We start from the raw sequence: 16,265 nt of genomic DNA, 5'->3' as shown, positions 1-16,265 counted from the left end.
CACACCAGTAATTATATTCAGTACCATTTTTTTGTTGTTTTTGTTTTTTTTTGTTTTTATTAAAATGTTAAGTTAAATGTTTTGAAGTGAAATAAACATGATTCAAACAGTAAATCGTGTGTTTATTCAAATGTCTTATTTCATTCATAGACTACAATAAGTACAGTAAGGAAACTCAGCGTAGCCAGTTGAGTCAATCTCAGCCGTTCCCGTGGTTCCATCTTATTCAGCTTGGAGTGGCGATTACATTTGTTCACAATGTTAACAACTTTGTTAGTTAATGCCAATCCCTGTCACTTTTTTGTAAAGTGTTTCCCAACTGCAAACTGTGAGCAGGGCCGTAAGATGAGCACGTTACTGAGGGTTGGCGCATGCAGGAGGGGAGAACTAAAGGAAAAATACCCACACGCCACCAAGATCCAGCCTCCATTTTATTCAGCTCTTTACTTACTGAACAACAGCAACTCCCCTTTATTTCTAAACCTTAAAGTGAACATTTCATTTCTTAAAACCATTCAAGTATGACAGTATTTCAAAAGCCAGAATAAATAATGCAACAATATGACGCAAGCATGCAAACATTTAATACCAATCACATATTTTAAGATGAAAGATTTTATATTAAATGATGAAACAGAATTAGAATTTTAAAGCAAACAAAATGCAGTTGGTAGAGAAGGTATGCATTAAATAATCAATTCATCGTGCCCTTGAGCATGTGAGTTTGATGGTGTCCTTTAAGGTTTCCCTCCTGACTGAAACTCTTCCCACACTGGGCACAGTGGTACGGCCTCTCCCCTGTGTGAGTTCGCTGGTGTAGTTTAAGGGTTCCCTCCACACTGAAACTCTTCCCACACTGGGCGCAGTGGTACGGCCTCTCCCCTGTGTGAGTTCGCTGGTGTCGTTTAAGGTCTGACCCATGACTGAAACTCTTCCCAGACTGGGCGCAGTGGTATGGCCTCTCCCCTGTGTGAGTTCGCTGGTGTAGTTTAAGGTGTGACCCGTGACTGAAACTCTTCCCAGACTGGGCGCAGTGGTATGGCCTCTCCCCTGTGTGAGTTCGCTGGGGTCGTTTAAGGTCTGACCCGTGACTGAAACTCTTCCCACACTGGGCGCATGCATGCACTCTCTTGCTGCTGGTGTCTGGCTGAGGAGTCTGACTGTATCTGGGACAGTCTGAGAGGGTGCACAGTGCCTGTGGGAGCTGGTGGAAGGCTGGAGACTCTGGTGTGACTGATCCTGCTCTGAGCAGTCTCACATATTCCTCATGGTGAGAGTTCTTGATGTGCTTGTGCAGGTAGATCTCTGCTGTGTAGGAGAGCGAACACTGAGTACAGGGGAAGAACTGAGAAGGAATATCCTCGCCCCCTGGTGGAGTAAAGAGAGAATTAATTCAGAGCGATACGTGGAAAATGGACAGAAAAGAAGAATCCTTTTATTTGTGTTTTTAGCACCAAAACATTTTTCCCTGTCGTGTCTGACAAGATTCTCAAATCTCAAAAGGAAATTTTAGATCAACATGAAATCAACAAAATTCTGGTTGTTGATTTCTCAAAATAGTACAAAAACACATATAGGTTAGTGTTAACATGGGCATTGATTAGGGCAAAGTCCTATTTAAGTCTGATTTTTCTGGTCTTAAAACAATGCTGTGAAATGTGATATGTGAGAATCTGTGAGAAGAAGGCCCCAAAAACCATTTGAAGAATCAATGCCTTTAATGCCCACACCAGCTTAGCAATTTGGCAAGTCAATATTTGGTCCCCATCCAGAAAACCATAGCAAACCACAATTTCCATGTTCCCCTTTCCAGAGGTTCACCGCAACATGTTAAATATCAAATGTTATTTTGTGTTTTGAGTCTTGAGCCACTCTGAGTGGGATTTGCTGGAGCAATATTGGGAACTGATGAACCTTGGAGAAATGATTATTGTACTGATGTGTCAATCTGTAAGCACTGTGTACATTTCATTTTATTGACAGTCGAGCTTGAATGCAATAGCTGTTTTGTTTTGACCCGTAGTTTCACAGTTTCGTGTTTGTAACCATTCAAATACCCCAGAGAAATTGCTGTTAATGAAGATGTCTGCTGTGCTGTGTGTAGTTGCTATTTTACAACCATACATTTGTGGAAGTGGAAAAACAGATATTTGCTTGTGAGCTTCATGATTACTTGTGTGTGTGTGTGTGTGTACCAGGCTTTCTCTCCAGACGAGGGTTCCATTCCTCATCTTCAGAGTCGCTTGGCTCTGCAGCCCTTGCCAGCATGGCTCTCCGAGATCGGGGCCCCCTCATGAAAGCTGGAGTAGGGGAGTTCAGCCCTAAGACCAAGAAGAAAGGTCAGTAACTAACATTCTAAGGTACTATCTAATTTCTATGCACAAGGACGAACTGCAAGCCTTTGCAACTGCAACTTCCCGTTCACATGTGGTCAAAGTCACACTCATCTGAGGTGAGGATAATTTTCTTGAAAAAGTAAAAACAAAACACTTCACAATTTATGTAATAAAACATTTTATTTTATGAATATTTTTATGAACTGAGTAGAGGGCAGAATTAAGTGTTTTGGTACTTGTCAGGAAGTACAACCTTGCACTGTGTAAAATAAAAAGAGCATCTTACCAAGGGCTAACATAACTTCATGGTTCCTCTTGATCCTTTTGAATCGCACTTTCTCACATTTCTGCAAATTGAAGTAAACTTTGAGCTCCTCTAATTTATCCTGGAACAGAGAAGAGGAGCTATAGATTCAACATGCAGTAAAAGATCCTACACCAATTATTTGCTTTCCCTGGAATACAAGTTTGGTTGCTTTAGCCATAGCACACAGGGCTCTGCAATGCTCCCATTTTGGAGCATTTGCTTCTTAAAAGTGATGTGTGCTTACAGGATCAATAATTTTGAAACACATTTCTTCATAGAGATGTATTTTACAGAAATTAGGGGTTGTGAAAAAAATTAAGTATCCTTTCCAGAACAACTGTGGCATCACGTTTTTGGTATTATTTGAACAGGAGGTGATGATGATGATGATGCCTGCAATTAGTGTAAATTTCACCCTCATGAATATCGTATGTAACCGATTTGAAGTATCCTATATTCGGTAGCAGAATTATGAGGCTTGACTAATCCACAGAATCGCTGTAAAAGGTGTAACAGTTCAGAATAAAAATGAAATATCACTTGGGGTAAATTACAAGAGACCGACGTATAACGTTTTGAGTGAATTTCACACACGTGCTATAAAGCGCGTCTCTGAGGCGCGCACCTTCCCTTAGCAATGGCTGGACGAAGCAAGCGCACGTTTCTTTGTGTGGTAACGTTTAATTTTTTAAATACATGGCAGTCAAAATGTATGTATACTTCCACTTTTAAAGAGCAGATTGTTTATTTGTTTGGCAGACGGCTAATGAAGAAGTAGAAACTCTGAGCCGATATTGTAAATAATTTGGTTTCAACAAACCTTGTAATGTTAATCTCCTGGTCCGAAATATTAACAATTAAATATTAACTAATGAATTGAATTAGTCAATCAATTCGGCGATTCCATTAAAATGAATCGAACTATTTAATTCCTGTTGATAATTTTACACAGGCTGGTCTCTTAACCTGTTAAGCCCTAGCCATATTTTCAGAAAAAAGCCTAAAAAGACATACCCAAAGTAAATGAAGAATTGCTCCACAATAGTAAGGTTCATATGCATGTTCTTGGTGTCTATGGACATCTAGGGACCTCGGAGATGTATTCCCAATGTGTGAAAAGATTGTGACTGTTACTATGCCTGAGTAAATTGGAATAAACCAAAGGAGAAATGTGAAATTTCTATCCTCGCCTGTTTTTCCCCCCTATCTGACAGAGGATAACACCATGCCAACAATGATTCCATGTAGACAAATGACATTGTTCACCTTCAGCAAGTCCTTGACTACAAATGTACCACATTTAGACAGAATTTGAGCAAAGGGCAAAGCCTCCACAAAGGTTTTAGTAAGGATACTACCAGGCGGACACTCAATTTGGCACAATTTGGCACCAAAGTGTGCCAACTGGGTTATTTTCCACTTCCAATGGAAACTGGCTGGAAAATACAACTTATGTCCATTACAGGAGTCTATTGCCATCTACTGGAGCTTTTGGATATTACCTTGTAATTTACCTTGTAAATTCCTTGCTTCATCAACTTCCATTGTGCACAGTATAAAAAAAAAAAAAATATGTATCATTTTGTCTCCAAATGGAGTAGTTTTATTATACCAACTAAATATGATATACAATAATATAATATCCAAATATAAAGTAAAAAAGAATGCCAATGTGCAATATAAAATGTCCACTCCAATAATAGAATAACCAAATATAAAGTGATCAATGTCAATGTGCAATTAGAAAACAAAAATATCACAATTAGTGTAAACAATGTACTCTTGAAAACAACTATTGCACATTCAAATAACGTGAACAGGAACAGTCTTTGCGTTTGCCCACACTGCACTCCGTGGCTGTTTCAGGCTGCACTGTAACAACATCCCCTCCCCCTCCCCCTCCCCCTCCCCCTAGCTGGGCTTTCTGGGACATCGTAGTGCGAACTCCTCCTCTTCTGAGGCGATTTCATTCGTAGTTGCCGAGTCTGACCGACTCATAATCTCCGCTAAAATCTCGGCCATGTCCTTGTCGGCGTTATACACTTTCACAGCGTCAAATAAAACTCTCTAAATCACCAAAAACTTGCGAAACGGCCGTGCGCTCCGACTTCTTCCTTTCGCTTGTTTTTTACGCACATGGAGTAGTGTCTTTACGCCTGGATGTGAAAGCTGGGTATTGTAGTCTATAGAATGTTTTATCTCATTCGACTCAGTAGCTTCTCCCCTTTCAAAGGACAACAAACATGGCCGCACCGCAGCTGGCTGTTCGACGGTAAAACCATTTCTTTCTACTTGTCCGACATTTGTAAATATCGTGTATTTGCGGTTTTAAGGTTAAAAATAATTTCTAAATGCACTAAAATACACTTTCGATCGTGTTTTGTGACGAACATTTGAACATTAGGGTCTAAACTTTGAGCAACAGTTGAAAATAAACACCATTGCCCTGTTTTATTATGTTTTCTAGTGACTCAGAACAAATGTTTTATTTGTGTAATTTGAGTTTGTGACCCGGTATTTAGTGTTGAGCACAGTGACTGTAAAACATTATAACTGCATTGCATTGCATGGACAAACCTGTGCTGATGTGTAGCGTCATTGAACTTGTACAGCTGTGGGTTTGTTAAGTCTGTGGTTATTTAAAAGGAGACGGTTTGATTTTTTTCAGTAAAAGTTAAGCTTCAACATGCTGGCCATAAGTTTTATTGGTTCATGAAATCCTAGAATGTTTGATATTATGAATTTAAATGTGTTTTGAACATCCATTTTATGAAATGAAATAAAATGGGAAAGGTGAAAAATTGAATCCATTAAGAGTGTTTTTTTAAACGAGATAAATTAATTTAGATAAAATGAATTTGAAAGTCGAATTTGAACATCGAAGCTATCGACGCAGTCTACCCATGCCATTCCGGTGTGTCAGGAACCTCGTTTTCTCACACTCTCTTAGCAATGGCTGGACGAAGCAAGCGGGTAAGACGCACGTTTCTTTGTGTTTTTTTTTTTCGTTTTTTTTTTGTTTTGTTAACGTGCCAGTTAAAATGTATGTATACTTCCACTTTTAAAGAGAAGTAGGGGCTGGGCAAATTGTTCATTAATTTGGCAGACGGCTAAGTGACGAAGTAGGAACCCTGAGCCGACATTGTTTGCGTAAAATGAAATGAAAGCAAATTATTTGGTTTCAACAAACCTTGTAATGTTCCTCGTACGAAATATTCGCAATTAAATATGAAAAAAATTATTGAATACGTCAATCGATTAGGCTATTCCATTAAAAATGAATACAACTTGATAATTTTACACAGACGGGTCTGTAAAATATAATTTGGTATTAATGATTAATTTTAGATTTGTTACTAAGTACTTCCAGGAGCCAAGTATATTGTAGAATGAATATGCACGCAAATGAATGAGGCCGATATGATTTAGTGCGTTTTTGACAAAAATGCCTTATCGTTTTCTTGCGTTATGAAACCGGTGCTGATGTGTAGCGTCATTGAAGGTTTGTTGAAAGCCTGTTGTTATTTAAAATCAGAGGGTTTGTTTTTGTGAGTAAAAGTTTCAACATGCTGACTATAAGTTTTATTTTATAAAAAAAAATATTAGACTTTTATATATTTGAGACAGTAGAAGTTTCAGTCCATGAATTTGTTTTTCAAAGATAGTGACCACAGAAAAGTATGCGGCCAAAACAATAATAATGCAGCAAACTTATTTTGCAGAGGAAAGATCATACATTGAACCGTCAGTTATATCAAAAAGACGTAAAACGGGGAATGATGTAATTGGTATTCGTGGTTGAGAGAGAAGGTATGACCGTCCAGTCTCAACTGTCCTGCCATATACAGGCCATGGGGCCTAATATAGGCTAAGGCTTGCTGTAGCCCCACTCACTGGGTAACCCCACCCACTGGGTAAACCCAACTCTAGCATTATTCAAGAAAATAAGCACATTTATGTCAAATAAATTAACCAAATAAGCAAACCCAAAACAAACCAACATATTCAACACTGGTATGGCCTCTCCCCTGTGTGAGTTCGCTGGTGTCGTTTGAGGGTTCCCTCCACACTGAATCTCTTCCCACACTGGGCGCAGTGGTATGGCCTCTCCCCTGTGTGAGTTCGCTGGTGTCGTTTGAGGGTTCCCTCCACACTGAATCTCTTCCCACACTGGGCGCAGTGGTACGGCCTCTCCTCTGTGTGAGTTAGCTGGTGTAGTTTAAAGTCTGACCTGTGACTGGAACTTGTCCCACACTGGGCTCAGTGGTATGGCCTCTCCCCTGTGTGAGTTCGCTGGTGTCATTTGAGGTTTCCCTTCTCACTGAAACTCTTCCCACACTGGGCGCAGTGGTGTCGTGAGCCACGGACCCCTTGCCGAGCTCAGACCTCACGTTCCCACGAGCAGTACCCCACGAGGAGGTGTCTCGGGGACGAACTCAAGTACTCCGAACGTCCTGGAGCCCTGGTAAGTTCTACTGAACTTCCAGCCCAGTCTCGAAGTGAAGGGTGTGATGCAAATCTGATATTCGATGTCCTGTATTCAATGTATTCCTCTAAAGAATCTTTATCACATATGATTATAGTAAGATATACTTTATTATAATCAATCAAAAGAATAGAGTTATACAGATTACAGTGTAAATATCATCTTTTCAGTTTTCTGATCACATGCAAGTTACATATACCCCTTTAGCTCTTTCTAATTTACCTTTCCACCATGATGTTTAAAAGTCAAGGTACACCCATCATCCTCTTTGGCCTTTACCTTATCTTATGGCTCCCCCTTCACGGAGATAAAAGCTACTGAACTTCCATTAATACAATGGGTACAACACCCCTAAAGTCTACTACTTATTTATATCGTATATAGTATCTTACTAAAAAATAAAAGACATAAAAATAAAAGGAAACTTATAATGTATTACTTCTATGTATTACTTTTGCTACTTCTACTAGTAATATAGATTATAATTACCACCCATGCCCTAAATATAGCCATCTCGTTTTCTGTGGGATTTGATCCCTCCTCCTTGCTGTTGATGAGCTCTTTGAACAGCTGCATTGGTTTGGGAATCTGGGGCAGGATCAGGACCCAGACTTTCGAAAGACGTGACTTTGCACTTCGTACTTCTCCTGCCTGTTGTATGGGATGTGCACTGGTATGTCTTCGAACACGTCGGGGGTTTTGCAGTGCTGCCGCAGCATATGCCTCTCCTCACTGACACTGAGGTTAGGGGGGGAGGCTTCAGTTTCTTGCGTGGGTCCGGCAGGAAGTGTCGTTGCTAGGAAACAGAAGCTCTCAAGGTCCGATCTCCAATCAGTTGTAAAACAATTCCAGGAAGTGAAAAGATCCCACGAAAGCAAAGTCTGCAGAAAATTTGCACAAAAGCCAGTTCAAATCCTCAGATTTCCAACCTTGAATAAAAGACAAAACCTTCTTTTTAGGCACAATCCTTATCTCAGTACAACCAATAGCTTTCTTAAAAACCATCATATGACCTGGCTACGTTGCAGATGTTTACTTTTCAGTCCTGAAACCACTGTGGCGAATTTTCCCCTTGATTCTCAAAACAAAGAAAGATCATTTTCCATACATTTTGTGCTATAGGCTGTGTCGTCTAATAAACTTAAGTTTTTAACATGAAAAACATATGAAACACGGTGCTATTCACTATATAGTGTTTTCCAGAACTTTCTACGACCTATAGATCAGTTTTGGTGATTTCCACCTCATATTCATCATTTCACTTAACTTTGGATTATTACATGTGGGTCACCTATGCATTTCTAATAACAATATTCATCAGTAAAAAGTCATAAAGGAGTACACAGATGTACTGAGCATCAGTCAAATCAAAATCATTGAAATTATATGATAGACATCAAATGAAAATAAAAGCAAGTCATAGAAAGTATAGGTAAACTGAACAGCAGTGACATCAAAGAAGATATACATTAATCATCAAAGAAATTATGGAATATATATTACTACACATCTAATCACTACTTTATTCTAAGTGACTAAACATAATTCTTTAATCTTGCAGTCTTTGCTCTCCTTTCGACAGTGTACACTGTGGTTTCTTGCGTTTTCATAAGCTTGGTTATAAACAGGTTCTAGGTTCATTCAATTTAATAAAAACAGCATACATATGATATATTGATTATATGTTGTGTATACATATATATATTGATACACTCTTAGCCTACATTTTCGAAAGCGTTGGAGGAACCAGCTTGTTCATTAGGGCAGAGTCTGATTTTGATTTGTACTTTTGGGGGGGGTCTCCTGCTCTGTGAATTTTCCCTACAGAAGGTGTTCTGTAGCGTGGAGGAACCCCACGTCCCGTCTGTTGGCCTCCAGGTGCAGTTCACGGCTCCAAGCATGTCGTTAAAGCTCTTTAACTCTTTCACCAGCTCTTCTGCACGATGAGGGATGCGCATGAACATCAGTCCCGCTGCCACAACTCTTGGGCTAAGTCCGCACCGCGTACATCACTCTGTTCTCCATATCCAGATCCTGGAGTGGCGCGCAGAGGGAGCGCGCCACTCCAGCTTGACTACAGCTGTCTTGCGTTGCTCTCTCTTCAACAGCCCTTAGATATCTTCTGAAGCAAAATTCTAAGATCCCATCCTAAGGTCTAAAAGCTTATTCCTTATATATCTTTTTTGCATACAAAAGTGTACCTTTTTGATAAGAAATGTCCCCAATATTTCAAGCGGGAAGACATTTATCTCTTATGCAACTTGTTTTTTAGTGACCATATTCATCACTTCTGTTTTTCCCACTGTCATTTTCTCATACCTCAAAAGAAATTTCCCCAATACTTTATCTCATGTGCCCCTCCGGTTTGGGAATTTCCACCATCTTAATATACGAGTGGAAAAACACTAGCTCTTATGTAATTTTTTAATGAACCTATTCATCACTGGTATTTGTCTCCCTGTCATAATCTCTCCTTGGACTCTCTCCAAACTTTGACTTCATACAAGCCAGAAGTTAGTGCCCTCCACCATCTCAACACACTGTTCAGGTGCCCCTCTCCGCGGCGCCTTAAGGGATCTACAAAGGACATCCAGCCAATAGCTGAGTGTAATTCATCATTTAACTCCTCCACTGTTAGTCCTTTGAATCTATCCGATAAATGATTTGTGCTATAATCAGGAAGGCCCTTGAAGCCTCTTAATCTTCTTTCGGTATTGACATCCCTTCCATTTTCCTTATTTTTTTTGCTTTAGCCAGTCATTGTGCCCCTCCCCTGTAGGGTTGGGGTATTCTCAGTCAGAACTTTAACCTTGCTCCTTAAAACCCTAAATCTAAGTCCCCCGACTTCAGACCCCTCTACTGACAAGTATGGCTGCTCATTATCTCTGAACCACATATTTTTCTTCTCACGGGCGTTCTTACTACCACCTCGATGGCGTGTGCGAGGGGTTAACAATGCATTCCTTCCTAACCCATCCCCCGTCAATCTCTCATCAGGGGGGCCTAGGGGCCGGGTCTTCGACAGTGGTACGGCCTCTCCCCTGTGTGAGTTTGCTGGTGTCGTTTGAGGTGTGCCCCTCGGCTGAAACTCTTCCCACACTGGGCACAGTGGTACGGCCTCTCCCCTGTGTGAGTTTGCTGGTGTCGTTTGAGGTGTGCCCCTCGGCTGAAACTCTTCCCACACTGGGCACAGTGGTACGGCCTCTCCCCTGTGAACTGAGAAGGAATGTCCTCGCCCCCTGGTGGAGGAAAAAGAGAATGAGTTCAAATTATTTCTGTTTTTAGCACAAAGACATTTTTCTTCAGTGTGTCAGATTCTTACATCTCAAAATTCTAGTTATTTCTCAAAATGGTCCAAAATACGCACTTGGGTTAGGTGAGGATTAACATGGGCCTTGATTAGGGCAAAGCCGTATTTACATCCGATTTTTCTAGTCTTAAAACAAAGCTGTGAAATGTCATTTCACCAAATCCCAGAGAATGATCTGTGAGAAGAAGGGAAGAGAAGGGATTAGTACCTTTAGAAGACCACTTGTTGCTCCACAGGTCGTTGAAGGTGATACCCAGGTCTTTGGCATAGTCGTCCCCATACCACACCAGCAGCTCCTGCCCTGGGTGAATGGGGTTAAAGCAGCGATACAGAATAGACCCTCTGTACTGGAAAGCCACTAGATTCTGCTCCTCCTCGTTTCGAGCACAGTTAACATATCTGAGTCAAAGGGAACACGGGGAAGTAAGAAAGAGCCCAACAAAATTATTAATATAACATCATATTATAAGGTAGAAATGCAGTCAGTGGTTTCTGTAAGCACTACTACCAACCTCATCCAGTTGGAGTGGGTTTCTCTCTTGGCATCAATGTATTCAACACAGCGCTTGCTCCTGGAGATCTAACACAGCATCGTTAGCCAGGCTTAATTTCTACACCGTTAACCTGTTACGTCTGTGCTACAAACACTCATACAGCTCTATATTACTTTAAAATCTCTGCACAATGACCCCATTATAACATTTCCACATTGCTCTCGACACTGAACTCTCCACTGCACTGTCACTCAACAACAAGGTCCTTCTCACCATCCAGGAGTAGCCGCTCTCCATGGCTACGTCTTCCTCAGTCAGCTCTCCCTCGTAGGGTCCATAGTGCACTCCCCTGGGCACTGTCTGTCCCTTGGCGAACACCCCCAGCCCTGCTCCAGGGATGCTGGAGACTCTGATCTCCAGACCAGGGGGCAGGGTAAGCCGGGCCCTGTCAGGGGCTCCCGCGGGCGCTGGAGAGTCGAAGATGAACGACGGCAGGCCGTGGAGCCGGCATTCATCAGTGAAGAAGGACTGGCACTCGTCACAATCTAAGAGACGGGAGAGTTTATCCATAGCTGAACTTCAATCACAAAGAAATAGAAATTGAAACAGCCTTTGTTTCCGCATGGCTCACAGAAATAATCTTCATCTCTGGGCTCCTCTTCCTCAGTGTAGCACACTTCCTGCCTGCTGCGGAGGTTTTCACCACGGACGTAAACGTTTGCCTGCTCCTTCTGCGATTTCAAGCGCTCTTTCTGCGATCGTCCTGAAAGTCACAGAGCAACGCAACTGTGGCCGAAATACAACAGACAAACATGCTACAGGGTGGCATGGGTCCAGGTCAGTGGTTCTCATCCAGGTGTAGCCACAATAAGATTGTGAGCAAGGCCCTTAACCCTGCATTGCTCCAGGGGAGGATTGTCTCCTGCTTAGTCTAATCAACTGTACGTCGCTCTGGATAAGAGCGTCTGCCGAATGCCATTTTAATGCTGGAGCAATATTGGGAACTGATGAACCTTGGACAAATGATTGTTGAACTGATGTGTCAATCTGTAAGCACTGTGTACATTTAATTTTATTGACAGTAGAACTCGCATGTAATAGGTCGCTAACACAATTCGGTGCCACGTCCATGTAAGTGTGTCACTGCCCGTCCCATGAGTCTAGGGTACCCAATGTCATATCACATAACTATTTATCGGCAATTGCCAAACGGACAAAGATTCAGTTTTGCTAGCCGAAGCCTCAAATTGTGTGGTTTTCTTTGCTTTTGTTCCACATCATTTAGAAGACAACAGCTTGCACACACTCATTAATTTAGAAAAAAACTAAAGTGAGAAGAATACTGGATGGAGACCATTATGATGTAACATGAACAGGCACCCATGTGTAAGGGCCCGTAGACCTGCATATACCAGTATTTGGTTGTTTGGAGCTCTGTTTGCATGGCTCTCTCTGCTTCACAACGGAGGAACCAGGAAACAAATCGTCACCATCATTGCTGAGGCTGGTAGCATTCTTCACTTCCTAAAAGAACAGGAATATTTGAATGCACAGAAGACAACATACATTCATGTTCTTACAGTGTTCTTCAGCGATTAATCAAAGGCAGCTGCGATCAAGTGCCCTCAAATCACAAAACATGCCTGGACAGCTGTATTTTAATGCTTAAATGGGTTTCAAAATAGCGTTTTGCATATTATAGTAAGTGATTGCATTTGATGTCTGAGTCCATAAAGAAAACAAAGGATTGTGCTGATTTGTTTATATTTTTACTTGAAAGCCGAGGCAATCAGGGCGCTATTAACCCGACTAACCCCGAGTCCCCCCACCAACCCAACTGAAATGGATCATTCCATGTTTCACAGCACACGCCTGCCGTGCACACGCTGAAGCAGGCAGGCTGTGGTCGAGGCAACGGCCCAGTGTGTGCCCACCCACAACAAGACTCCCAGCCGGTGTGTGCTACGAACGACACCATGAAGTGCTAAAGAGGAAAATGGACAACCGTCACAGCTGGTTTCCCCATCACTAGAAATAACAGCCTCAGGTCCAGCCGATGTCCTCAATGACACGAGCACCAGTGGAGTGTGAGCGCGTGGGCCGCTGACTTCACCTGTGTGCTGCAGGACGCTGGAGGTTCTGCCTGCGTTTCAGCCTGCGAGGCTGCCTGTGTCCTGGCCTGCCCTGCTGCACTGCTCCCTGAAGCACCAGTCTGATTGGCACTCCGGATTTTGGAACTGAAGCTCCGGGACACTGGAGATGTACAGTGTATTTGTAGCATTGTGCATGTACAATATGCCTATAGAGTAGTGATGTAGTACACATGTGGCATTGTGAACAATATGCCTATTGAGTCAGGTTCTGTATATGTGTGTATTGCGGCTGTTTGTGTACCAGGCTTTCTCTCCAGACAAGGGTTCCATTCCTCATCTTCAGAGTCGCTTGGCTCTGCAGCCCTTGCCAGCATGGCTCTCCGAGATCGGGGGCCGCTCATGAAAGCTGGAGTCGGGGAGTTCAGCCCTAAGACCAAGAAGAACAACTACTAAGGTTCAGAAATTTAGACCTAGGTACCATCTAATTTCTAGGCACAAGGACAAACTGCAAGCCTTTGCAACTGCAACTTCCTGTTCACATGTGGTCACACTCATCTGAGGTGAGGATAATTTTCTTGAAAAAGTAAAAAAACACTTCACAATTTGTGTAATAAAACATTTCAAACATTTCAAACAAAAGAGCATCTTACCAAGAGCAACATAACTTCATGGTTCCTCTTCATCCTTTTGAATCGCACTCTCACATTTCTGCAAATTGGTCCACTCCGTCTCGGAGAAGTAAACTTTGAGCTCCTCTAATTTATCCTGGAACAGGACCAGAGAGAAGAGGAGCTATAGATAGAGCAGTAAAAGATCCTACACCAATTATTTGCTTTCCCTGGAATACAAGATTGGTTGCTTTAGCCAAAGCACACAGGGCTCTGCAATGCTCCCATTTTGGAGCATTTGCTTCTTAAAAGTGATGTGTGCTTACAGGATCAATAATTTTGAAACACATTTCTTCATAGAGATGTATTAGTGTGTGCGCATACACGTTTCAACTTAGCAGCACATGTGACGGCTATATGGCTATTGAAATGAGAATCTCACCTTGTCAAATAACATTACTTGAACTGGCATGTAGCCAACTAATGCATGTCGATAAAACTAACGTTGCAAATTGTGAAAACCACACGATGCAATAGCACCATTTACAGGTGTTGGGCTTCAACTATATTTGTCAAATAACAGTTAAGCATTTTGAGTGGTAAGAATTATTGCGATATAGCCAAGATCAATAAAACCTTGTAAGTTACCTACGTCAGCTTATTAAAGATGTGAATAGAACACAATTATGGATATATACTTTGCAAGTGTTAAAATGCGAATGTAATCTTCACATCGAGCTAGTAAACGATATGTGCGAAACAAACAGTACCTTGAAGTTGAGCCGCCTCCATAACTAAGTTACTTAATATTATTATCATTTGACTGCTGTGGGTTTGTTGAAAGCTCGTGGTTATTTAAAATCAGACGGTTTGCTTTTGTCAGTAAAAGTTATGGTCAGCATGCTGAAGCTTAAGTTTTAATTTAGATGCTAGATGCTTTGAAAGATTATAACTTGACTTTTAAATTTGTGTGATTGCTCAACACATCTTCTCTATGTTTAATATTTGTGACAGTTGGAGTTTGTCGATGTCTTCGTTTGTTGTAAAAAGTTTCCCCAAAAAGGGGTTTGCTGTATTCAGAAAAAACGCAGCAAACTTGTTTGTTCTAACTAAGAGCAAAGATCATACATTGATTATACCATCAGTTATATCAAATGAATTAAATGGGTGAAGATTAAACATTTAATTAATTGGTATTAGAGGTTGAGAGAGAAGGTCTGACCGTACCTTCTCTCTCAACCATCCTCCCGTATTCTGGCCATGGGACCTAATATAGGCTAAGGCTTGCTGTAACCCCACCCACTGGGTAACCCCAACTCTGGCACAATTCAATGATCAGTTCAATTTATCAGTCTTGATAAAATTCCGTGTTTGTCGTTTCCATCAAACCACTACGTGGTCTCGTCCACTGGCAGCCCGCGTTTTAACCGATGTGAAATTAGTATTTTTACAACCAGAGTGAATGTTTGCATTTGTTGATTCCAGACAAGCAAAACTATTTGTCCAAGTATATATTGCACAGAGTTGATGCGTCTGTTTCCTATCAAATGAAAGTACCAATTTTGGAAACAGTTTACAAACAAATGATTACACGTTACATTTGCAAAGGGCACTTACCCATTCCACAAGTTTACCCCTTTCACAGATTACATCTATTCTTTATATTTGTACTTACCCTTGTTTATGATTATTATTGTGTATAAAACGTTTTGAACTTTTGTTTTTGTTTCTTTTATTGCATTACAAGGCATTTAGCAGACGCTCTTATCCAGGGCGCTATACAATGAAGTGCAGATCGAACACAGGGACAAGTGTGAAGAGGACAATGTATTAAAGAGTTTGTTTCAGGGGGACTACAATATTGAAGTTGGAACAGTGGTGAGTGAAACTATAGAGTTCTAATAATTAAGTTTTAACATGTGAAATGAGTATTTTTACGACCAGAGTGAATGTTTGCATTTGTTGATTCCATATTCGTTCCATATGTTTGATGGAACTTAATGACGGTGAACCAGTAATGCAAAACACTGAAAACTTAATTCTGTAGAATGTGTTTCTAATGGTGTAGTTTTATTCGATTTATATGGAAGGTTATCCCGATCGTTTTGAACAGTAAAATGGTATGGCTATGAAATAAAATAATAGCAGCACTGATTTGATTGCATACTTCAAGAGATTTTACAAAACAGCAGGGAATATACTTCACTTTAATCCACTTTTTTTAAATCACTGAAATACCACAGTATTAACCACATTTAACTTCTTCACAGTGAATATGAGGGGAGGAAAAATACATGAAAATAAAAAACTCTAAGTCACTACTGTGGAAAAGTCAGAAACCATTTCATTTATTAAATTTCCACTTACAAGTCAGTCTAACTTCCACTCAAACAATTCCAGTTTTATTCATCACAAAATAATCACATTGTTACAACATTCAAAAATACCCCCACCCACAGCTGCCTTGTACATTTCTTTATCCACAAGGTATCATCTGCATGCATGCAATAAGAGTCTTGGAACCATACCTACATGTTTTGTCATGTGGTCCAACAGACAGGTATGCCATCAAATACCTGTGGCAATGGCATCATACCAATTCTTTCTAAACTAGCCAACATCCCACGTACA

At 41.0% G+C, this 16,265-nt stretch overlaps 1 protein-coding gene across 1 annotated transcript; it reads right to left on the bottom strand.

The window, feature by feature from the left end:
- Positions 1-694: 694 nt before the first annotated feature.
- On the bottom strand, positions 695-14,091 carry LOC133119314 (histone-lysine N-methyltransferase PRDM9-like). The gene is made up of 9 exons (XM_061229848.1): positions 14,077-14,091; positions 13,731-13,791; positions 13,328-13,453; positions 11,565-11,696; positions 11,207-11,478; positions 10,952-11,019; positions 10,659-10,838; positions 7,012-7,022; positions 695-1,368 (listed from the first exon to the last, which is right to left on the bottom strand). Exons 1-9 carry the CDS (start codon positions 14,089-14,091, stop codon positions 695-697), a joined length of 1,539 nt encoding a protein of 512 aa, XP_061085832.1.
- Positions 14,092-16,265: the final 2,174 nt, after the last annotated feature.

Source organism: Conger conger, chromosome 19, assembly GCF_963514075.1.
Source record: "Conger conger chromosome 19, fConCon1.1, whole genome shotgun sequence".
Classification (NCBI taxonomy): Eukaryota; Metazoa; Chordata; class Actinopteri; order Anguilliformes; family Congridae; genus Conger; species Conger conger.
The sequence above is the reverse complement of the archived record's forward strand: the minus strand, read 5'-3'. Positions and strand labels throughout refer to the sequence as shown.

Coding starts and splice junctions, on each gene's coding strand:
- LOC133119314 (XM_061229848.1), bottom strand. Junction 13,454..13,730: donor GTGGACCAATTTGCAGAAAT/GTGAGAGTGCGA, acceptor TCTTGGTCTTAG/GGCTGAACTCCCCGACTCCA. Junction 11,697..13,327: donor TTGTCTGGAGAGAAAGCCTG/GTACACAAACAG, acceptor TGTGACTTTCAG/GACGATCGCAGAAAGAGCGC.